Source organism: Boleophthalmus pectinirostris, unplaced genomic scaffold, assembly GCF_026225935.1.
Source record: "Boleophthalmus pectinirostris isolate CB_2022bp ecotype Guang Dong unplaced genomic scaffold, ASM2622593v1 HiC_scaffold_21, whole genome shotgun sequence".
NCBI classification, from domain to species: domain Eukaryota; kingdom Metazoa; phylum Chordata; class Actinopteri; order Gobiiformes; family Gobiidae; genus Boleophthalmus; species Boleophthalmus pectinirostris.
Window position 1 is genome coordinate 37183282 of NW_026571175.1, and position 25274 is coordinate 37208555.

At 40.0% G+C, this 25274-nt stretch overlaps 1 protein-coding gene across 2 annotated transcripts in view; it reads left to right on the plus strand.

The window, feature by feature from the left end:
• igf2bp3 (insulin-like growth factor 2 mRNA binding protein 3) overlaps window positions 1-25274 on the plus strand; it is a 65375-nt gene that overhangs the window by 1578 nt on the left and 38523 nt on the right. For both annotated transcript variants that reach the window (XM_055157245.1, XM_055157244.1), the window contains exons 2-3: window positions 1-14; window positions 18297-18345. The exon at window positions 1-14 is cut by the window's left edge and continues 47 nt beyond it. In XM_055157245.1, coding sequence (XP_055013220.1) covers window positions 1-14; window positions 18297-18345 — 63 coding nt within the window. The remainder of the gene's footprint in view (window positions 15-18296; window positions 18346-25274) is intronic.

The following is a 25274-nucleotide window of genomic DNA, read 5'->3' on the forward strand; positions in this document are numbered from 1 at the left end:
CCTAAACGTCAAAGGTAGGCGACATTTTTACTCTACTTTAATTAGGCCATTTTGGTTGTTGTTGCTTCCTTTTACGTGATTTGTGCTTTTTCTTGCCTCGGCGCGTGTGTCTTTTAATCACACTGTCCCGGTTTTGGGGAATCGTCTCGCTTTGACCCATTTCCTGACTCCTGCGAGCCTAGGGTCAAATGAAAGGGGCGTAGTGTGCTGCTCTGTCCTCGCGCCCTCGTTCCTGCGCCCTAAAACCGCCTCTGCTCTGTTCTCGCCCACGCTCCCCCCCCCACTCCACTCCACTCGTGATTTTGCACAACTGCGCCGTGCCCGAGCCGCTTTTTTGCGCCGTCAGAACCGCGTGGAACGGTCACTCGTGCTGGTGGAAGGCGCGTGGAGAGCGCAGGGCACATGTGAGGCGTCCATTAGCGGAGGGAGGATGTGTCCCCGGCCCGCCCTCCTCCCACGCTCCCCCCTCCCCCCGCTCGGCTTGTGCATGACACGAATTCCCCCAAAGCTCCTGGTTTCTCTAAAGTTGCTTGTCCACACTGTTCACAAATCACTCCACGACGATACTTTTCGATTAATCACTCTTGATCCACGCGCGGTGTGTGTGTTTTTTCCCCTCGAGGACGTGCGTGAGGTCTACGTGCTGCAGTTACGCGCGGGTTTGGAGAGGAAGGCGTTGGCCTACACGCGCTCGTGTGCAGTTTGCGTGGACGTGGCCGTGTTTTCAAAGTGAACAGTGGTCGACCTGAGCTTCTGTGATTGTTGGGGAAGCGTCCGTGGCGTGAAAACTCCAGCGCGTGGGGTTTTTTGTGTTTGTGTGTGTGCGCGTGTTGGTGCCGCTGACGCACGCGGGGCCCCCCTTTCCTTGTGACGTGGAAAGGAAAATGGCGGCGTGCGGGCGCGTGGGGCAGAGTGCTGTGATGTCGGACACTCCCTTTTCCTCTGCGCTGTTCCCGGGGCCCGAGCGCGCGCGCGGGGGCCCCGGGGAAACTCAGCGGCGCGAGGCTGAAGTGACGGCGTGGACCGGGGGCCTCTCCACACCACCAGCTTCTGTCTCTACACCACCAGCTTCTGTCTCTACACCACCAGCTTCTGTCTCTACACCACCAGCTTCTGTCTCTACACCACCAGCTTCTGTCTCTACACCACCAGCTTCTGTCTCTACACCACCAGCTTCTGTCTCTACACCACCAGCTTCTGTCTCTACACCACCAGCTTCTGTCTCTACACCACCAGCTTCTGTCTCTACACCACCAGCTTCTGTCTCTACACCACCAGCTTCTGTCTCTGTCTCTACACCACCAGCTTCTGTCTCTACACCACCAGCTTCTGTCTCTACACCACCAGCTTCTGTCTCTACACACCAGCCAGCTTCTGTCTCTACACCACCAGCTTCTACACCACGCTGTCTCTACACCACCAGCTTGTGTCTCTACACCACCAGCTTCTGTCTCTGTCTCTCTACACCACCAGCTTCTGTCTCTGTCTCTACACCACCAGCTTCTGTCTCTGTCTCTACACCACCAGCTTCTGTCTCTACACCACCAGCTTCTGTCTCTACACCACCAGCTTCTGTCTCTACACCACCAGCTTCTGTCTCTACACCACAGCAGCTTCTCTGTCTCTACACACCACCAGCTTCTGTCTCTCTGTCTCTACACCACCAGCTTCTGTCTCTACACCACCAGCTTCTGTCTCTGTCTCTACACCACCAGCTTCTGTCTCTGTCTCTACACCACCAGCTTCTGTCTCTACACCACCAGCTTCTGTCTCTGTCTCTACACCACCAGCTTCTGTCTCTACACCACCAGCTTCTGTCTCTACACCACCAGCTTCTGCTTCTGTCTCTACACCGCCAGCTTCTTCTGTCTCCATCAGCTGGTGGATCTGGGGCCTCGTTCAGTCTCTGTGGTTTAACCTTTGACCTCCTCCAGGAAGGAAGTTCAGTTTGAGAGGATCTGGTCGGCGCTGAGGCCCTCAGCTTCTGTTTGGGCGACGCTCCTGCCAAATGTCACTCTCTCCGTGTAGAACTCGGTTTTTGAACAGACACATTGTACTCGTTTGTCAAACCGTTTCAGTGTGACGCTCGTTAGATCCCGTGAGGCACTGGAGCATTTAAACGTTATTTATTTGCGTCTGTACTTTTCGTTCGTACACAGAAACACGGAAGTTTTAAAAAATTACCGCGTCAAAGCCCAAAAGCTTCAGGTCCTGTTCACACGAGAACTCGCGGGTAAAAACGATAAAATATTTTATAGGAAGTGTGTTTCGTTTAGACGGTGACACAGTTTTTGGGGCTTAAAAACGCAAAAATCTGAAACCACCTCCAGAGTGTAAAAGTTGAATATTCTCCGTCGTAGCATTTCCGTTTACACTGACCAAGACACGAAACTCTGGTCACATGTGCTCAGGTCGTGTACGAGTTTACGTCACGAACAAACACGACACACAAACCTGACACATGCACACAAAATCCAACTTCACACACTTTTGCGTCACCGTCTGCAGCAGATTTCCTCCTGGAAAAAATGAAGATGCGACGCCGCTTTTTCGTCTTCTGTTCAGACGTCATCGTGTAAACGAGGGCTGTGCCAAAATATCAAAATATCGATATATCGTATCGTTTAATGTGCTGATACAGTATCGAAATTGTGGGCTGCTGTATCAATATATCGTCAAGAGTATTTTAGGTATATTTTCACTAAATTAGTTTGTGTAAGAGCCAGGGACGGGCATGATTAGTCGATTAATCGATAATTGATCATTAAGAATTTCATGGATTCCGTTCATTTGAATGGACAAACTGAATGTATGTGTGTGTGTCGTGACCTAAACAGGTGTGTACATGTGTCTCTGCATCAGAAGGAGCGAGACACAAACAGTGGGTCAGTCTGTAACGAACCGAAGCACAAATGTGGATTTAACCAGGATTTGTAGAAGAAATTCCACACTTTCCGTTGCGTTGGGACAAGTGTGAGTCCATGTGCACAGTGGATAAAGCAGCACATATGTTTCTGTGTCCAGTGGGAAAAAGTTTTTCCAGGTGAGAGTCGCTCAATGTGGATGACGAGGCCCCGCCCCCCTCCCCCCGTACGCTGTCCTGGTTTTGACAAACACAAATCTGGTCACACTGACCTGTATTCACCTGAGTCATGTCTTTTAATCCAACACAAGTTGAACCACATCAGCGACACAAGAGCTGGAGTTTTATCTTCACTTAGTTTATGTAAATTAGTGATGTGGTTTTAAGTTTTGTTTCTGTGAGATTTGAACAAAACTGAATTAAACACATTATAATGTCAAACAGCTGATGTGGATCTAGAGTCGTTATGTTTATATGTCGTAAAGTTGAATTTATTTCTGCAGATTAGTGCAGATAATAATAATAATGATGATCATTTTAATATAAAACGTTAATGATTAATCGATAATCGATCGTTAATTCTTCCAAGGATCGATTAAGAAAATTTAATCGAATGCCCGTCCCTAGTCAGAGCTACAGTTGTGTTGACTTTTTCACTGTTTTGAGTAAAATGGATGTTTTTCACGTTCACTTCTCTCAAACTTAGTGGACTTTTAGTATTAGAGCCTTTTTTACACTGTACTGTATCGAATCGTATTGAATCGAAATCTCACTGTATAGAAAAGCGTATCGTATTGTGGCCTATGTATCGTATCGGTAACTTCTTAACGATATCCAGCCCTAGTATAAACGTCGACTTGGAAACCTGCAGCCGCCTCGGGTCGCTGAAGTCTCCACAAACACACGGCGTCCTGAAGTAAAACTACTGTCACTTTATTGTCCTCGTAGACGTGTGTGTGTGTGTGTCTGTGTGTGTGTGTGTGTGTGTGTCTGTGTGTGTGTGTCTGTGTGTGTGTGTGTGTGTCTGTGTGTGTGTGTGTGTGAGTGAGTGAGTGTGTGTGTATGTGTGTGTGAGTGAGTGTGTGTGTGTGTGTGTGTGTGTGTGTGTGTGTGTCTGTGTGTGTGTGTCTGTGTGTGTCTGTGTGTGTGTCTGTGTGTGTGTGTGTCTGTGTCTGTGTGTGTGTGTCTGTGTGTGTGTGTCTGTGTCTGTGTGTGTGTGTGTGTGTGTGTGTGTGTGTGTGTGTCTGTGTGTGTGTGTCTGTGTGTGTGTGTGTCTGTGTGTGTGTGTCTGTGTGTGTGCTGTGTGTGTGTGTGTGTGTGTGTCTGTGTGTGTGTCTGTGTGTGTGTGTCTGTGTGTGTGTTTGACCTTCAGTGTGTCTGGTTGAACGTGTGAGGAGCAGTGGGATCATCTCCAGGTCTTGAGCTGGAGGGTTTGTGTGTGTTTTGGTTCGACGGGGGGAAAACACCAGCGTGTGGACACGGGCTGGAGTTTAACCCGGAACCCTCTCGCGGTGAGGTGCGTGAGCCCCTGTGCTTTTGCTCGAGTGGAGACGTGATTTTTAGTGGGACCAGAGTGACCCGTGTGTGTTGGACTGGAGTGGACTGAGGTCTGCTCCAGGTCACGTGATCCTCCTCGCGCCCCCTCATGTTCCGTCAGTGGATTTAAGTGTGTCCATGGTAACGGAGCCCCACCCCCCCCCCCCCAGACCAGAGGACCCTCGTTTCCTTTTCCTCCACAGGAACCCCTCCCCCCACAGAAACAGACCCACAGACCCCCGAGTCCCCCCCCCCCCCGGGTCTGCTGGTCTCTGGTCCTTTTGCGTTTGACCAGAAGGTTTGACTCCAACTGTAGAAGCTGGTGGTGACGGGGCACAGCTCGACGCTCTGAGGCCCGTGGAGGAAAACCTGCTCCACACACACACACACACACACACCCTTTTATTTATTTTCTCATGGCTGATGCTGATTGTTTAGAATCCAGGTCGACCGATATCTGAGCCGATTTTTTTATTTATTTTTTTATTGTCAGATGATGTTCCGTCATTTCAATTTGCCGCACACTCTCCTCCTCGGAGCCGCAGTGCGTTTTTTTTAGGAACCAAATCGACCAAAACGTGTCGTCCTGTGCTGGAGATTTAAGGCTGAGGCGCTAAAAAGTCTAAATATCGGCCCGATATAAAAAAGAGAGCCAATCGATATATCGGTCTGTCACGAGTCTGAACGTTTCCACACGAGCGGCGCGAGGATCAGCTCAGAGAACGATTCATGTGGCAGGTGCGGAGGGCAGGTGCGGAGGTGGGACTCCGTGTCCCTCGTGTCCCTCGTGTCCCTCGTGTCCTGACCAGAGCTGCTGTTGTTCTGCCGAGGGACACAGAAGTTTATTTTTTACGCAAATGTTTTTCTGGCCGTTTGAGCGTCTGAGCTGCTCAGTCACTCGAGAAACAGACACGGTTCCTCACGTGTCCCTCCCCAGACCCGCGTGAAGCCCGATATATCGATACGGACAGTGTCGGGAGTAACAGATTACATGTACCGGAGTTAAGTAATCAGAGTACAAATGATGAGTAACTGTATTCAGTTACAGTTACTGTTTCAGTGAGTGGTAATTGGATTACAGTTACTTTGTTGAAATAAATGGATTAAACACAGAGACACAGAGGGATTTTACTGTTTCACATTATGGGCAATTTCCTTTTTTTTTTTTTTTGGTAATTCCACTCATTGCCGGAAACTAACCAGGACTAAACCAGGACTAAAACCAGGACTAAAACCAGGACTAAAACAGGACTAAACCAGGACTAAACCAGGACTAAAACCAGGACTAAAACCAGGACTAAAACCAGGACTAAAACCAGGACTAAAACGGGATTTAATGGGACTAAACCAGGTCTAAAACCAGGACTAAACCCAGGACTAAACCCAGCTAAACCAGGACTAAACCCAGGACTAAACTAAACCAGGACTAAACGGACTAAACCCAGGACTAAACCCAGGTAAACCAGGACTAAAACCAGGTAAACCAGGATTTAATGGGACTAAACCAGGTCTAAACCAGGTCTGGGACTAAACCAGGTAAACCAGGTCTCTAAACCAGGTCTAAACCAGGGTCTAAACGGGTCTAAACTAAACCAGGTCTAAATCCTGCCGTGTGGACCGTGTCTCCTCGTCTTTTATCAATAATATTTTTTATTTGGTTCAGTAAAGTTTGGACTTTTTATTTTCTTTTATCAGACAAAACTTCTTATGTGAAGATTTCCTCGTCTTTGTTTCTCTACAGCAAATCAAGTAATCCAAAGTATTCAGATTACATTACTCACTTTAAGTAATTTAATGGATTACGTTACAAACTACATTTTGGGGTGTGTAATCTGTAATCTGTAGGGGATTACATTTTAAAAGTAAATTTCCCAACACTGGATACGGAGAAATACTGCGATAAAAACGATAAAACTGAAGCTGCTCTGACGTGAAGCGAGAAAATCCCAGTGAACCTGTTTTTAAACCCCGTCCTGAGACGAACCTGCACTGAACTTATTCATTTTCCTCTGTCCTTCAGCTCAAATCATCATAAAAACACTAAAATCTCTCCACTATTGTAAAGAAAATCTACACAATAAACACTGAGCCCCAAAATCTGAACTTTCCACATTTCCGATACCGAACGATGAGCAGAAATTGTAGATTAAAAGACCAGAAGTATTTTCGTTTTCGTCCGTCAAACGTGGAGCCGCACAAATCCTCGTGATCGTTCTGAAATTTGACTTGTCACAATTATTTAATCGCGAACGCTGCAGAAGAGTCAAATATTTGGTTAAATCTTGCACCTGTAGTTTAGATTTCGACAAACACATGTCGGTCTTTTCTCAAACGTGAACGCACCTGGATTTATTTTTTTAAACGTGTATTACGACTTTTTACGATTAAATATACAAGTAGACTTACTTTTTTTCACAACCAAAAGTGATTGATCAGATTAAACGCTTAAATTTTATCGCTGAACTCTGGATTCCAGGCTCCACATCGAGACGCGTGTGAGATTTATTTTATTTTAGCGTTTTTTATTTTGAATTTTGAATCTAAAATGGGTTAAAACGTGACGTACCTGCAGATAAAACGATAAACCGGTCGTGCTTTTTGGCCTGAGCGGTTGTAGTTTTTCTCTAATTGATCAAAACTTGAGGCTGATCGTGAGAAATTCATTTAATTTCAGACGATATTTACCCGGAATCGTGCAGTTTTTTTGTTTGTTTTACTTGAGTGAGTGTGGAGGCTTCAGGTTTCACGGGGCAGAAGGATCAGCCACGTTTGAATTTAATTGTTTGTCGTATTTAAATAACAAATATATTTGAGCAGAGACGTAAAGCGGAGACCTGCTGCTCCTGATGGACGCTGGGAAATGTGTTCGTCGTAATTCGTGTTTTCAGAAAAGTTCATTAGGTCGATTATTGGGTTTCTTCACTTCCTCTGGACAAAAACCCTTAAAACTGAAAACAAAACTTTAGATTTTCCTCTAGGTTCATCACTCATTTCGAGTAAAAACTTGGCTGCACTGAAATGGAGCAAAGGAGCAAAGGATCATGGTCTCTGTAGTCCTCAGCAACGTTTAACTGAACATTTAAAAGAGTTTGATTCCACAAAACTCCGTTGTTGACTTCAAATCTGTGTCAAGCGTTTTCTTTGGTTTAAAAATAGAATCCCTTATTTTTTTTTTAAATAATCTAGAATGTACTTTGTAAAACGGCTTCACACTTTTGTCAAGATGAGAGAAACTAAAGACTAAAACTAAATGTTAATCTCAGAAAAGTGAAAAAAAAAAAAAAAAAACCCTGCAGCTCTGCCACAGACTGCAGACTAATTAAAAGTGCCGTCAAATGATTTTTTAAACTTGTCCAGGAGCATAAACATGTGAAAATCTGAACTTTAAACAAATCTGAGACTCGTGTTTTTCAGGACATGTTTGTAGAAGTTTAAAACTACAGGATTATCATCGTTTACACAGAGTAAGAGGCCGTGGAGACGCAGGGAGGGCATCTCAACAGGTTTGCCACGTTTTTTTTGTCTAAACCTCCAGAGTTTGTTCGTCTTTGTTTAAAATACAACATTTCTGTGCAAATGGTCTTTGATTAGTTAATTGTGATCGTCCAGTGAGTCTGATTGGACACGGCTGAAGCTCGCTGTCTTGGACCCGGCGGCGGCACCGTGTTCACGACTCAAAACAAAAAACTCTTTTGAACCTCCTGGGACCCGAGCTTTTTGTTTCTTTATTGATTTCTGTTTTTTGGGCTAATTGGAACCTGCAGATTTTTATTTTATTTTTTAATATATATTTATAAAACATTCATTTTAAACTTTAGTGTTTGAACAAACCAAAATGTGTTGGACGTGTATGTGGACACTGTGGTTCTGTGTTAAAGCTGCACTGAGCAACTTTTCTGGTGCGTCCACGACCTGCTCGTCTCCATGGAGATGTTGCGTTGTCAGGAAACATTTCCCTCTGGCATTATTATGGGAGCTTCTGTTGCTCAAAAATAGAATAATTCCTTGTGTGAACGGAGGCGCCGCTCCACACATCTTTGATCTAATATGTGGATATTTCCAGGGAAATGTTGAATAATTCTTAATTTTTAGACATTTTTTTCTCGTCCAGAGTTGAATCTAAAACTCCGGCTGCTCCATAAAAATCACCTTTGATTAAGACGAGACACTTCAGTTTGGTCTGAGTCGATTCTGCAGCGAAACATGTTTAAATATTTAATAAAACTCAGGAGGAGCTGGAGTCTGAGGGACAGAGTCACTTCAGCTGGACTTTTCTCCAGCAGCAGCAACTAAAACTCCACTTCAGTCCTCGAGCATTTTATTTATCAAACTCAGTCTGATCAAATTTGAACAAAAAAATTATAATTTTTAGGCAAATTTTCAGGCAGATCTTAATCAAACACTAGATAAATTTTAAATCCCCTTTGTATATTTTAGTATCTAATAAGACAAAAAAAAAGAAGCAACACTCTTGTTTCTTTCCATATTTCCTTTTTGAACGTCACCGTTGGCCTTTTTTACTCTTACGAGAACATGACGGGATGAAAAACGTGCACATTTAGTTTGTGTGAGTAAAACTCAGAACAAGTTTCAAACCGATCTGTCCCTCTTCACCTGCAGCGCCTCGTCTTGAGTCAAACTGAAAAGACGATTTTTTTTTAAAAAACGAAGCGGCGTCAGAACCGTGACCTGGAAATGAAAAACAGACTCATGTTCTGAAGAAACGATCCGGACGAGCCGCGTGACGCTTGAATAGTTTGATTCCACCGAGAAACGGCCACAAAACTTTCTGTGGAACGTAAAAATTGCGTCTTTTTGGAAATATCGAATAAACCTGCGTCCTGAGCTCGCGTCTCCACAAACCTTCCTTTTTGCTCAAATTATTTTTAGTTTATTTAGTTTATTCACATTTGATCACTTTTGTCTTTGTGATCCTTTATTTAAAAGTTCTACGTTTCTCTAAATTCTTCACATTTTTCAAGAGTGACCCGTAAAAACGCGTCCGTCTGCGGAGAAAGTGAAGTTTTAACTTTCTGTTTCCATGGAATCGCCCAGACGACGAGACGCCTCCAGAAAGTTGCGCAATGTTTCTTTAAGCGTGAGGCTGGTGGTTTCCCATGTGCGTTCACCTCCCCACGCACACACACACACACACACACACACACACGCACACACACACACACACGCACACACACACACACACACACACGCACGAGTCGGGTCTGTGTGTGGTGGAGTCGGGGGGAGTGGAGCTCGTGCTGTTTGGAGTCGGGTTCTTGAGACGCATCGATGTCGTCTTGGGTCTGGAGCCACCGTCGCTGTTGGACGAGTGACTTTAACACTGTGATGTGTTGTTATTTTTGACTCGTCATTTCAGTGTGATTCGTTACATTTACAATATGACTGTGTTTTAAAATGTAAAATATTACACGAATATTGCAGCACTTTAATTTACTCTCGCCAAAATAATATATGGACTAAGCCGGGACTGAACTGAGGACTGAATCAGACTGAGCTGAAACCGGGACTACGCCGGGTCTAAACCGGGACTGATGACCGGGACTGAACTGCCGGGACTGAACCGGGACTGAACTGAGCCCGGGACTGAACTGCCGGGACTACGCCGGGTCTAAACCGGGACTACGCCGGGTCTAAACTTGGAAGCGCTTTGGTGTGTCAAAGCTCAGTCAGGCGTCGGTTGTTCTTCGTCGGTTGTTGTTCGTCTCGTGGAGCGTGGAGTTCTGCGTCGGTCTTTTCGCCCGCGGTCACCTGACGGTCTACGTGGGCGCGACTCCGACGTTTCACCTCTTCTGGTCTCGCCGTGATTTTAGCAAATTTGTGTGAAAGAAAAACAAAAAACCCACCACTTCAATCCAGGTTAAAAAAGCTTTGTAACACGCGATACTCACATTTGTACCAAGTAAAATATGACACTTTCCCCCTGTGATGCCACATTCCTGCGTTACAACAAAAAACATTACAGTAATTTGTTACTTTTATAACACGTTACTCCCAACACTGATTATCAATATCTCTCCACCTTTTTCCAAGCAGCTTTCAAAGGGATTTCTGATTTCTTTGTATTGTGGATAATCAGTCAAATTTGATTAATGATCATTGTACATGTTTCATTTTGATGTCTGACTTGGTGCATCGATAAATGGATAATGGTTTATGTTTTATCAGCATCGAACTGTGGCTCTTTTATTTACTCAGTTTCTTTTGCGGCTGCTGCTCTCTGGCGTTTTTGTTTCGTAGAGGAGCTCGCTGGAGAGAAAAGGTTGGAGACTCCAGTTCTAGAACGTGACGTGACGTGATCGTCGATGGGGCAAGGGCAGATTTCCCCTTTTTTGTTTTTTTGTTTTGTTTTAGTGGGTTTCAGAGAAAACCGGGCGTCTCCTTCTCTCGGGCGACACTCGGGGACCTGCTGTGCCCGGGAGGGGGAGGACGTTCTCTCTGCTGCGTCTGCACTGTGATAAGTTGAGGTAGAAAATCACCTTCTATATGATTTTTTTTTTTTTTTAAATGAAGTGTGAATGTCCCAGACCAAACGTTGGGCCATGTTTGTCGTTTCTGATCTTCCTGAAGCGTCCCACATTTTTTCAGTTTGTAATATCGATATAATCCTCATTTGCTCACAGAACTTTACTTTAAATATTTTTTCTTGTTCCTCATGTCCTGCAGCATCTGGAACTGTGGATTTTGGGAAGAAATATGAATTATTTCCTCACCTGTCATGAACATAATTTTTAAGCAGTGCAACACAAAAACTTAAAAAGCGACAGAATTTGTTTAAAATCATTCAGAATCACTTTTGAGATGCTGTAACTCGCGTGTGTGATTAATACAATTATAGATGCTGTAAAACAGACATGTCAAACTATGGCTCGGGGGCCAAATTTGGACCGCAATATAATTTGATTTGGTCCACAAAATCATATCAAACATGTTTTAGAGCTGAACTGCTACAGACAGGCTTTAGAGACACTGTTTAAAATGTTATTTTATTTTATGTTCTGCTTGTTCTGGGTTCAGTGTTTACGTGAAACTTTTATTAAACATTTATTTTAATAAGAAAAGGTTTAACATTACATATCACAAAACAGAAACATGCAGGTGTTGTTGAAATTTTCTAATATTTAGTTGGGGCCACGACTTAATCCCAGTTTTTAATTTCGACGTCTGTGAATTTTGAGTTTGACTCTGGTGCTGTGAAGTGTCTGAGTGTTTAAAAAAAGCGCTTTATAAGTCTGTATTATACAAAAAAAATGTTTAAAAAAAAGTTTTACTTAGTTTCATAAATGGTTCAATTCAGGGGCCGTTCCAGCTGATTTCAGTCTCAGATGACGTCACAACATTCTATAGACCAGTGTTATTTAAGTCTCTTCACGCTCGCGTCACAAACCAGGAAGACGTTTAGAAACTTCCTCTGCTCGTTCTGTTCGTCGTCGTAAATCTGACAAAATGAAGGAAAAATGAGAAAATGTCCCAGTTTTCTTCATCTCCATGTCACTGTAGCGTTCAGTTACATTCGGCTCCTCAGCAATTCCAACCACACCTCAGATTTCACACAATTTAGCATTTTAACAATATTGTACGTTTTTAGTGACGTCATCTGAAATCCCGGTATCGGATCTCGGCGTCGATACTGGAAATGGCTGGATCGGGCATCGGCTTCGCGAGTTCAGCAGATTTATTCCCTTTTTGTGTCTAAAATAAGTAATGATTTGGTGGTCGGTGTTGGCTCAGAATAATTCAATTTATATTTTTAGAGACATTTTGTATTTGTCTTATTTTTATTGCCTTAAATTATTTTAAAAAACAGTTAAAGCTCCGATATCACACAAAACTGATTCCTGTGAGCTTTAAGTCGTGTTCTAATGTCGTTTCCTCGTCAAAAACAAACCTGGAGTTGTTTGTTTCATTCACATGTTTGAGTTTCTCTTTATTATTTGTCTGTTTACATCTCCCAAAGCTCTAAACGCTCTGTTCCACCTCGTGATGTCATGAAGCGGGAGGTTTTTTTTAAAGGTAAAAGGAGCTGTTCACTAGTTCAGTCGAGATCGGCGACTCCAGAGCTGTGAAATTGTTTCTAGTGAAGGTGTGCGGAGTGTAAAAACACAGCGGAGCACGTCTTGTATCACCACATGATGACATCACAAGGTGGAGCAGAGCCTAAACGTGCAGGTGTGAATGAAACGAAACACAACTCCAGCTCTGTTTGTGACGAAGAAACGACATTAGATCAGATGAGTAGTAATTTCGCTCTTCGTTCTTCGAGCCGTTGTAGTTCCAAAAAGCGCCTGTGAAAACAAAAATATGAAATAAATTAAAATTGTGAGGCCAAAATTTTACTGGATTACAACATTTAATTTATAAGTTCTGTCAAAATCTTGTCTTGTCCCGTTCTCGCTGACTTGATCTCGTTTCTCGTCTTGTAGAATCGATCTCATTCCACCTCCTAAACAAAAAAAAAAAACATTACATTTATTTAAAATTTTTAGTATCAACTCTAAACCAAAATATATTTCATTATAAAACAATAGACTCTAGAACTCTAGATTTTGAAGCCCAAATGATAATTTTAGACAATATATTGTAACATCCAACACAATGTTTACACCACATGGTCTTACAGTAGTTTTTTTTTTTTTTTTTTGACACCTGCCCAAATTGCTAGTTTCAATTGAGCTTTTTTTTTTTTTTTTTGTGTGTGGCGCTTCCGGTTAATGTTTTTCTGTGTAAATGTGTGTGGTTTTCTCCAGCAGCTTCATAAATCTGCCCCATCACCAAATCTTCAACCAACAAGGTCCACAAAGGATAAACATTCTTCATCAACGATCAAGAGAAGAAAGAACAACAGACAAAAGACTAAACTCATGTTATGGTCCTAGAGACGTGCAGCATTTAAACTACACAAATCTCTGTTAGGGATGTAACGGTTTCAAATCTCACGGTTGGATATTTTAGAGAAGCTGTAGAAAGTTTACTTATTGCTTTTAAAATGCCTCGACGAGACTTTGGTGTGAATTATTTCCGCCATAATCCTAAGAATTCAAGTTAAAAAAACAAATTTCTTCATGTTTGCGCTGAAATGCATCATGGGAAATGTAGTTCCCGACGTTTATAAGCTGTTGCTTCCATAAAACCATGAATTTAAGCAAAGGAACGTGTGATTTGATTCATTGTGACAGTCCAAGATTTTATTGTGAGACTTTCGACGATACGATATCACGATATTTCGGGTATTGTTACGTCCAGACTATATCTATGCTAAAAACGACGACATGAAATGGATTTTTTAATTGTAATTGTAGAATGAGTCTGAGTGAAAAAGTTCCTTCTGTTTTATTCATGATCATAACACGATTTTAGTCGAGTTTGGTCGTTGTTTCCTTAAAGTTTTGCTCTTTCTTCTCTCGATAGATGTGGATAAATTCTCGTTGCTTGAAGATTTGGTGATGGGGCAGATTTATGCAGCTGCTCAAGACTACGACACATTTACACACACATTTACACACACTCTTACTCAGAAAAACATTAACCGGAAGTTCCACAAACCCACAGCGGGACACTTCCGGCCGATGTGAAAAAGCTCTACACTATTTAACAAAGAAAGTATCTGGGGGTGTAACAATATCCAAGTCTCACGGCGTGAACCTCACGATATTTATTGCGATATCGTGGGAAAGTTCACGATTGGAGATGTAACAATATCCAAATCTCTCGTTACGATATTTATTGTGATATTTTGAGGTTAATATTCTTCTTTTTTCCTCTTAAAATGCCCTGATTTAAGATTTAATCTGTTATTTCTTCTTGTCGTCTGCACTGAAATGGAGCAAAGGATCATGGTCTATGTAGTTCTGTCATTTTTATCTGTCGCTGCATCATAACTCTTCATTTAAACAAAGAGACTTGTAATTCGATATATTGTGATGGTCCACGATATTATTGTGAGAACTTTGACGATACGATATCACCATATTTTGGTTGTTACGTCCCTGTTAGTATCGTTTTTTCTCAGTTTATGAGAGTTTAGCCCCTCCGTGTGTTCCCCGTGTGCAGTGGATTTGGTCTGCTTCCATACACTTTTTACACTTTACACTTTATTTTTTTATTTTTTTTGTCCACCCACAGTGTCCTGTATCAGCTCTCAGGCACATATTTATTCTGTGACTTTATCTGGAGTCGTGTTTGTTTCTTTAAACACTTCCCCCGATAAGAAGAGTCTTTATATTTTGTTCTATTAAGGGAACGTTTTTCTGTAATTTTTTTATTTTATATTTTTGTTTTTTAGATCCTCATTGGATACTGTTTTTATTATTTAGTAGCTATTCTTCCTGGGGTCAACAATCCACGTTTCAGTCGTTTTTAAAATAAAATGAAAAACAATTTTTTGTCTCTAAAACCAAAATGGAAAAAAAACTGATAATGATTTTGTTTTTCAGTTTTCTATTTTGTGTTGAACGGATAACGGCCGTTTCCTGTTTACGTGACTTAAACTGCGATGCCGGACTGAACCCGGACTGGATCAGGACCGAGACTGGTTTTGTGCTTTTTTAATCCGGTTTTTAATTTTGGTTTTAGTCTTGGTTTTTATCCGGGTTTAGTCCTAGAGTTTAGTCTTGGGTTTTAGTCTTGGTTTTAATCCCGGTTTTAGTCTTGGTTTTTAATCCCGGTTTTAGTCTTGGTTTTATCTGGGTTTAGTCCTAGGGTTTAGTCTTGGGTTTAATCCCGGTTTTAATCCTGGTTTAGTCCTGGTTTAGTCCGTATGCGGCGCAAAAGTCCGGCATCGCAGTTTAATTCACGTAAACAGGAAATGGTCATCCATTTTTTTTTCCATTATTCATTTAAATCATTTTATTTTTTGATTTTATTTTGAAAAACAAATGAAACACTGTCTACATCCGTGTCAGGCTATAAATGCACTTTTAATTTTATTTTCATACAGAAATCAGAGGATGTACATGTTCCACAGTCACACTGACAACAGAACTAAAACCAGACTCCACAAAAAACAAAAATTTACAAATAATCATGATCATTAAAATAATCTCTCTCCTTTTGTTCCGTTCTTTAGCCGTTGAGTCTGAATCGACCAAAATGTGGATTAGTTGACTCATTTTTTATTTTATTTTTTTTAGATGACCAGGATTTTTTTGGGGATTTTCAGCCGCGGACGGGAGAAAAATTAGCTGAGGATTTAGAAATGTTTGGTATTTTCTGTAAAAACTCAGATTAAACTCATGATTCACAAGTTTAATCTTCATCAGCCTTTACATAAATCCAGTTTCCTCGTCCTTTTTTCTCGTTTGCACGGATCCCGAGCGGCTCCTGAACACCTACGCCGACACACAGAACATTTTCCAGGATCAGATCTCCGCTCCAGATATCGCTCGAGTCGATTTCCCGGTTTGAAAGATGATTTTGTGTTTTAAAACAATTTACTGAAAGTCTCATAATGTTTGAACTTTTATTTACACGACGTTGTTCTGTGGCGGGTTCGGGTAAATAACAGCTGCGTAACACGTTTGGAGCAGTTTTATTTATTTATTTATCTTTAAAGTAAATAAATGCGTTTCCAGTCCCTGCTCTGGTATCGGCTCGGATCAGGTATCAGGAAAAATTTGGAATCGGAACTGGAAAAAGCTGGATTCCTGTTGAGTTTTTCTGCAGAAATAGTCGTTTTTGTGTGAACTCCCCCTGCTGGTGGAGTCTGGTGAGTGCAGTTTGGGTCAGAGACAGATCAGTGTTTTTGTCTCATTTTTAGTCGATTTACTGTCATTCATTCGTTTGTTTTTCAATTTAAAACCAAAAATAAGAAAATTTAAAAGTTCATTATTTGTTTCCAAAACCAAAATGAAAACACAGATAATTTTTTTTTTTTTTTTATGTTTAAATGAATAATGGAAAAAACGGATAATGGATGTTACAGGGGGACCAGGTTTATAATGGCAGTTTCCCTTTTCTGTGACTTAAATTGTGATGCCGAACTGAAACGGGACAAAACTAGGACTAAAGCGGGTCTAAATCAGCTCTAAACCGGTCCTAGACTTGGTCCGGGTCTGGTCCTGGTCCCGGTCTCTGTCCTGATCTTGTCTCGGTCCCAGTCTGTTTTTAATCTTGTCACTGTCTGTTCCCGGTCTCAGACCCGGTCTCAGTCTTGATCTTGTCCCGGTCTTAGTCCCTGTCTCGGTTTTAATCTTGTCACGGTCTGTTCCCGGTCTCAGACCCGGTCTCAGTCTTGATCTTGTCCCGGTCTTAGTCCGTGTCTCGGTTTTAATCTTGTCACAGTCTGTTCCCGCAGTTTTAAGTCACGGGAAACGGCAAACGGTCGCTATCAGTTTTTTTCCATTTTTCATTTAAACACAAAATCGAAAACTGAAAAAACAAAACATTATCTGTTTTTTCATTTTGGTTTTGGAGACAAATAATGAAGCAAATAGTTTTGTTTTTTTTTGTTTTCTTTTGAAAAACGAATGATCCACAGATTCGGCAGCACATACATCGCAAAAAGCAATGTCAAGGTAAATTTAAAATGGCTTTAATTAAAAACATTTCACTTTATTTGAGTTGATTCAACTTAAAGTAAAAATATCTATCAATGGAATAAGTGGTTTTCATAATTCAAGCTACATTTTTAAGAGTTGTTTTTTATCTTAAGTGTAGCAGATATATTAAGTACAAAAAGTCTCGTTCCGTTGACCGATAATTTTACTTGTCAAGTGAAATTTACTCATGATAATACGTTAATTCAAGTAATTGAGTCTTGACTAGATTTGAGTTTTTGCCGTGTGTCTTTTAGTCCAACAATTTATTTAGTCGACTCGAGCCCCTCTGCCCTCGTCCTGCGCTCGAGTTTTGAAAATCTTTAGTTGACTTTATTACAACTTAATTTTTTTATGTTATGTTTGTTTTTTTAATATATATTTTTAGTTTTCCACCATTTTTCCAGCGTTCCCTCATCTCAAACCTGCCTGACGAGGTTTTACAGTCCTCCATGCATGTTTCAGTAATCTAGTGATCTCTCTTGAACCCTCTTTATAGGTTTATAGGTCACAAAAACCGAGCAAATGTGACTGTACTGACTCGCATTAGAGCCGAGTGCAGAATAATTTTCCGGAATTACTCTCGTTTCACAATTTTATTATTACCAACCACAAACGGAGGACGTCCCGGTTAATAAAAAAAAATCTGGTCACATTATAATCTGATGTTTTGGGTGAATATGGAATTTTTAAAACCATTACAGGTGAACGGAATGGACTAGACCCGGGACTAGACCCGGGACTAGACCCGGGACTAGACCCGGGACTAGACCCGGGACTAGACCCGGGACTAGATCAGGATTAAATTAGGATGAAACTAGGACTAAACGTACTACAAGACGGGGACGTGACCGTGGACTAGACCGGGGACTAAATCAGATTCTAGACCGTGGCACGAGACCAGGTACAAGACTGAACTAAAGCAGATACGGGGACGGGACCAGAGACTAGACCTGGACTAGACCCGGGACGGGACCAGAGACTAGACCTGGACTAGACCCGGGACTAGATTCATTAGTGCAGAACAGTTTTCTTTTCTTCTGGACTCGTTTCACAATTTTATTCTTGCCACCAAAAAAATAAAACAAATAATGCTCCAGTTTTTAATTTTAAAATTCTAGTCTCTCTACACTTGTGTGCGTATGAATGAACGACTGTGGAAGGGCATCTGGAGTAAATTCTGAGCTTATATTTTCTGTATTGGGGGTAAAATTTGGGAGTTTTAATCACAAAATGAATAAAAATAATAATAAATCCAGGCGAGGTTAAATGTCGTAAAATTCCCTCAGGTCTGGAAGAGTTAAACACGCTCATGTTAAATATTTTTGTTTTTCTTTGTTTTTCAGGAGCTGTAAACTGCAGATCAGGAACATCCCGCCGCACATGCAGTGGGAGGTGAGTGCTAACGGACAGGGTTGGGAAGTTTACTTTTAAAATGTAATCCCCTACAGATTACAGATTACACACCCCAAAATGTAGTTTGTAACATAATCCATTAAATTACTTAAAGTGAGTAATGTAATCTGAATACTTTGGATTACTGGATTTGCTGTAGAGAAACAAAGACGAGGAAATCTTCACATAAGATGTTTTGTCTCATGATAAAAGAAAATAAAAAGTCCAAACTTTACTGAACCAAATTAAAAATATTATTGATAGAAAACGAGGAGACACAGTCCACACAGCAGGATTTAGTCCTGTTAAATCCTGTTTTAGTCCTGTTTTAAACCTGGTTTAGACCTGGTTTTAGTCCTGGTTTAGATCTGGTTTTAGACCTGGGTTTAGACCTGGTTTAGTCCTGTTAAATCCTGTTTTAGTCCTGGTTTAGATCTGGTTTTAGTCTTGATTTTAGATCTGGTTTTAGACCTGTTTTAGACCTGGTTTTAGTGGTTTAGTCCTGGTTTAGTCCTGGTTTTAGACCTGGTTTTAGACCTGGTTTTAGACCTGGTTTTAGACCTGGTTTAGACCTGGTTTAGACCTGGTTTTAGACCTGGTTTAGACCTGGTTTTAGACCTGGTTTAGACCTGGTTTTAGACCTGGTTTAGACCTGGTTTTAGACCTGGTTTAGACCTGGTTTTAGACCTGGTTTTAGACCTGGTTTAGACCTGGTTTTAGACCTGGTTTAGACCTGGTTTAGACTGGTTTTAGGTTTTAGACCTGGTTTAGACCTGGTTTAGACCTGGTTTTAGACCTGGTTTTAGACCTGGTTTTAGACCTGGTTTTAGACCTGGTTTTAGACCTGGTTTTAGACCTGGTTTAGACCTGGTTTAGACCTGCTTTAGACCTGTTTTAGTCCTGTTTTAGCCCAAAATGTGAAAACAGTTAAATCCCTCTGTGTTTAATCCATTTATTTCAACAAAGTAACTGTAATCCAATTACCACTCACTGAAACAGTAACTGTAACTGAATACAGTTACTCATCATTTGTACTCTGATTACTCTGGTACTTGTAATCTGTTACGGGCTAACATGCTAACGGGCTAACATGCTAACGGGCTAACATGCTAAGTGCTAACAACAGCCTGGAGGCCTCAGTTTAAACAAAAAGTGAAATTCTCGCCGCGTTTTGACTCGAGCGTTGATTTAAAATGAGTCTTGAGGTAAAATGGAGGGTGTGTTTGTGTTTGTTTAGGATGGAATTACTTTTAATTTTTAGTTTTTGTCCCTTTAATTGTGCCAAAGGTGATAAGTCCCAGTCCTGAGTCTGTGTCCCTCGACCCACAGATTTTACACAAAAACACAGATTTTTGTCCCAGTTTTATTCAAGAAATGTTCCAGGTTTGTCTGTTTTTGGACCAGTTTGACCCTGACAACAGTAAAGAGAAACATGAACTGATATTTGTTTAGATAAAATACAGAGAAAACATTATTAAAAAAACGACCAAAACACAAAGAAAATGTGACTGTGCAGGGACTAGACTGGGACTAAACCAAGACTAGACCGGGACTAGGCCTGTACTAAATCAGATGCTAGACCGGGGCTAGACCGGGGACTAGACCAGATACTAGACCGGATACTAGACCGGGACTAAAAGACTGAACCAGATACTAGGCCGGGACTAGACCAGATACTAGGCTGGGACTAAAAGACTGGACCAGATACTGGACCAGATACTGGACCAGATACTGGACCAGATACTGGACCAGATACTGGACCAGATACTGGACCAGATACTGGACCAGATACTGGACCAGATACTGGACCAGATACATTAGTGCCGAGTGTAGAACAGTTTTCTTTAATTCCCGACTTGTTTCACAATTTTATTTTTACCAACCACCAAAAAAGTAAAACAAATAATGCTCCAGTTTTTTTTTTTTTTTAATCCTAAGTCTCTCTACACTTTTGTGCGCATGAATGAACGACTGTGGAAGGGCATCTGGAGTAAATTCTGAGCTTCTATTTTCTGTTCAGTTTTGTGACGTGCTGCTGTTTGTGCCACTAAATAAAATAAAATGACGTTAACTGAAAAGGGGCAGGAAGCAAAACATTTAAATATGAAACAGTATTTGCATATTCAGCTAGTGTCAGTGTGTACAGGCCTATGCACACACAGAACACACACACACACACACACACACACAGAACACACACACACACACACACACACAGAACCACACACACACACACACACACACAGACACACACACACAAACACACACACAGGCCTATTCACTTTTCCTTCTAGAAAATAAATCAAATCTTCTGTATCTGTGTGGTAACTAAGAGCACAATACACACATTTGTTTAATTTAAATTTTAAAATACATTTAGACTTGGACTTAAACTTTATTGATCCACAAGGGAAATGATTTGGACAAAAATAACAAGGAGAAAAAAAAATCTAATTAAGCAGAAAAAAGCGTGAGAGACATAATTATGTAAATGTAGGAAAAATTGTAAACTAAATTCCAGACTGGAGTCAAAAATGAAGTGAAACATTAATGCGACTTTCATGGGAAAACCTGGATTCATTTCAGAAAATCACAAATTAAGAAAAATCAAGGACAGTTTAGAAAATGAAAACCACTCAGATCCACGTGAGTGATGTCAGATTCCCATTTAAAAACACTTACAATTGTTTTTATTAAATCTGTTTATTTGACAAGAGTTTGATGCACACTAAGAATTTTTACAAAAGCAAAATCTACATTTTGAGGTTTTATTGGACAAATCCTCACAGAAAAGTTGAGCTTTTCACTTCATCGACAGATATATTACACGTTTGATCATAAACTATAGTTTTTGTGAAGCTCAAACTGCAAAAAACAAAATCTAGTCAAGTTAAAATTACTTGAATTAAGGAATTTTTATCATGATTTGAGTAAATTTCACTTGAGAATTAAATCGAAGTAAGACTTTTTGTACTTAAAATATGAAAATACATCTTTCTACACTTAAAATAACAAACAAAATCTAATGTTTGAATTAAGAAAAACAGATTTATTCCACTGGGAGATAATTTTACTCAAGTTGAATCGACTCAAAATAAAATGTTTAAGTCGTTTAAACTCTATTAGATATTGTTTTTTTTCCCGTGCAGATAATATTTTAAGGTTAGAAAACTGTTTTTTTTTCCATCATTCTTAACAGAGAAGCAAAGTAAATAACATTTGTAGCTTTTAAAAATTCAAAATAGTTGCTTATTTTTTGTTTTGTAACGTTATGAAACCATTAGTGTTTAGGTCGGCTCGTCAGTTAATCATTGTAAATAATGTCATTTTGCCTCCGTTTCAGAAGTTTGAACTTTCTGATGACGTAAGATTTGAAAGCGTCTGTGAAAATAAACTGTTAGAGATTGTATATTTTATTATTTATTTATCCATTTTATCATCATAAATAAAATGTTTGTCATACATGAGCTGCACAGAGACGCTCGGCCTTGGTCCAGCATTTTAAACTCTTCATAATAATAATAATTCATTTAGTTTTTTCTAAAAGACCAGAGGGAAAAACAGAGACAGCGGAACAAAAAGTGTGTTGTAGATTTTAAATGGAGTAGTTCAGGGCCGGGCTAATGGTTCACCAGATCGGCCTGTGCTCTGCGTGCTGCTTATGCAACCGGAGCACGCAGAGGCCATCAGCTCAAACTGATACTGATACTGATACCGAGTACTTTGGGCTCATTATTGTGGTTCAGATAATGAATTTCTGTCATAAAACGCAGCGTTAGTTCGTTTCCACCCCTGGATTTACACAGATTACAAATACATCGCAAAAAACGATATTTAAGCAAGTGAAAATGACTTAAATTAAGAATATTTTTGTTTATTTGAGTAAATTCAACTTGAAGTAAAATGATCTGCCAACAAGTGGAACAAGTGTGATTTTGTTAATTCAAACAACATTGGATTTTCTTATTTTACAGGCAAAAAGTTGTTTTTGTTTTCTTATTTTAAGTCTAGTCAGATAAAAGTTGTGCATTGCCTTGAGTCTGACGATACGATACATGTCCTGATATTCACGTCACGATTCGATATGTCCCGATACTAAAACACGGCACGATATATCGCGATTTACCAATAATTACTTCTGTTGATTCGAGGTGTAAGAAAAAATCGATTCAGTGATATATCGTGATACTTCATTGCACAATTCGGGAGTCGATTCAAAATGGATCCAAATCGATTAAAAAAAAAAAAAAAGTTTTTCACTAAAATTCTTTCATTACATTCACTGTTGTCATGATTTTAAGAAGATAATCAGTTATATTTCATACAGTTTTGTTCTCATGAAGGTGTAGTTGACTGTATTGTTAGATGATATATTGTGATTTATGAATAATTCTATTTATTTTTTCTTTTTTTTTTCTTTTAGTATCGTGATGTATCGAATCGTGATGTGTATCGTCAGACTCGAGGCGATGCACACACTTACCATTGGTACAGTCACCTGAACCTTCACGAGACAGAAATGTATGAAAAATAATTTATAAAAATGTTTAAATCATCAGAACAGTGAATATTTGTGAGAATTTTATATAAAAATCGATTCAGATGCATTTTGAATTGATTTGAGGATTGTGCATTGAAATATCACTGAATCTATTTTTTATTTTTTTTTATTTTGTTGTTGTTGCACCCCCCCAAGCACGATGTATTTTCATATTTTAAGTACAAAAAGTCTTGATCATTTTACTCGTCCAGTGAAATTTTCTCAAATCACGATAAAACTTTATTTTTTAAGTCATTTTAACTCGGTTTGATTTTAGTTTTTGCAGTGTGGCCTGGAGCAGACTTTTAAACTTGCGCTGCAAATTTCTCTGATCTGATTTTAGATTTTCAAACTTCTATCTGGTTTTTCATCTTGTTTTCAGATTTATTTTCAATTTACTCGTTCTGAGACGCTTCATTCTCGTCTAGAGGTCGTTTATTTTAATAGAACTTGCTCGTTTGTTAAATGATCTTGCTGCATGGACTGATCATTTCTCTACTTTTAAGTCATTTTCTGATAGATTTAAGTGTGTTACATCTGACATTTTGACCCAGTTTCTTTGCAGTGTGAACTTTTACTGTAATGAATCACAATCGCAGCTATAAATACGATTTATTACATTTAAAATCATAAAAGTTACTGCGCACTATGGCCTCTGTTCTATTTTTGTGTTAATAACCAAATGACCGCTCTTGTATCGCCTGCTCTGATTGGCCCGAGCTCAGAAAAGGCAGATTGTGGTTTAAAAATTACGGAATTAAATTGTACTTTTTGCTCGGTTCGATTTTGTTTTGAAGCCTGATCTAAAATACTTGAATACAATTGTTTGGAAAAATGTCTAGTGCTGAGTCATAGGCCTTTTCTTCATGCAGATTTTTGACTTTCTTACTTGTTTACATGGATAATAATGTTCAGAATTAAAATTACTGCTACCAAAATTATAATTTGACATATTTTCAGTGCTGTTTACGCCACTCTATAACTCAAATACTATAAATTACTTTGTTTAGAGTCTAAAAAGAGTTTCAGATTCAATCCAATTCACTTGCAGCAAATATTTTCTTTAGAGCCTGAGTCAAAAATGTTTTAATTAGTAAATATATGTATAACAGTACCGTATGTCTGCCCACATGTACAGTTAATACGCAGAGACTCCAAACTGATTTTAGGCCTTTTCAGTTTGGAATTAGATTTATTTTGATTTTGAAAGCCGTCTTCTCTTCAGTGTGTTGGTGAGATTGTCAGTTTTTGTAAAGCAGGAGAATCCGTGTGTCGTTCGTTCATTCGTTTTTCAAAATAAAACCAAAAATAAGAAAAAAAAAAAACAGCTATTTTATTCTTTGTCTCCAAAACCAAAATAAAAAAAAAAAACGGATAATGATTTGTTTTTTTCAGTTTTTGATTTTGTGTTTAAATGAAAAATGGAAAAAAAAATGGATAACGGCCGTTTCCCGTTTGTGACTTAACATGTGATGCCGGATTAAACCAGGACTGGACCTGAACTTGAGACGGGGACTGAGTCGGGGACCGGGGACGGGGACTGGGACAGCTTCATACAAGAGGTCATAGGAAGACACAGAATTGTTCTGCAATTTTATTTTTTACCAACCACCAATCTAATCATCAGCCTAAACAGATGTTTAGAGTCAAAAGTGTTGATCAGGAAATATTTGTATAAAAGTACAGTGTGTTTGTCCACATGTGAACAGTTAATACGCAGAGAACCGATACTGATGTTATCGATACTGATTCTAGGCCATTTCAGCTCAAAAACTCTTTAATTCTCTTTAATGTTGTTCAGTGGTGTGTTGTAGTGAGATTGTCAGTTTTTATTGTGGTGGATGTTTTAGTAAAGTGTCCAGATGTCCGTGTTTCCCCGGGACAGTCCCAGGTTTGAGTCTGTGTCCCCTGTCCCATTGATTTGTCTGTTTTATACAAGAAATGTCCCAGGTGTCTCTGTTTTTGACTAGTTTGATCCTGACAACAGTAAAGAGAGGCGTATATTGACATTTGTTTAGGTAAAATACAGAAAATCTGCTTAAAAACGACTGAAACACAAAGAAAATGTGACTGTACTGACTCATGTTTGTCATGGTCTGAGTGTGAAACAAGTGCGTAAATGAGGAGAAATGTTCTGTAATTTTATTCTTACCAACTACAAAACACTGGGACTGTCCCAGTTTTGATTCACCCTAAACAGATGTTCTTTAGAGTCAAAAGTGTTGATCAGTGACTATTTGTATAAAAGTACAGTGTGTCTGTGTCCACATGTGAACAGATGAGACCAGACGTGGGGCCTGCAGGTCGTGACTTGGACTCGAGTCACTGTTTTTAAGACTTGAGATTTGTCTTGATAAAATGGACTAAAACTTGGGACTCGACTTGGACT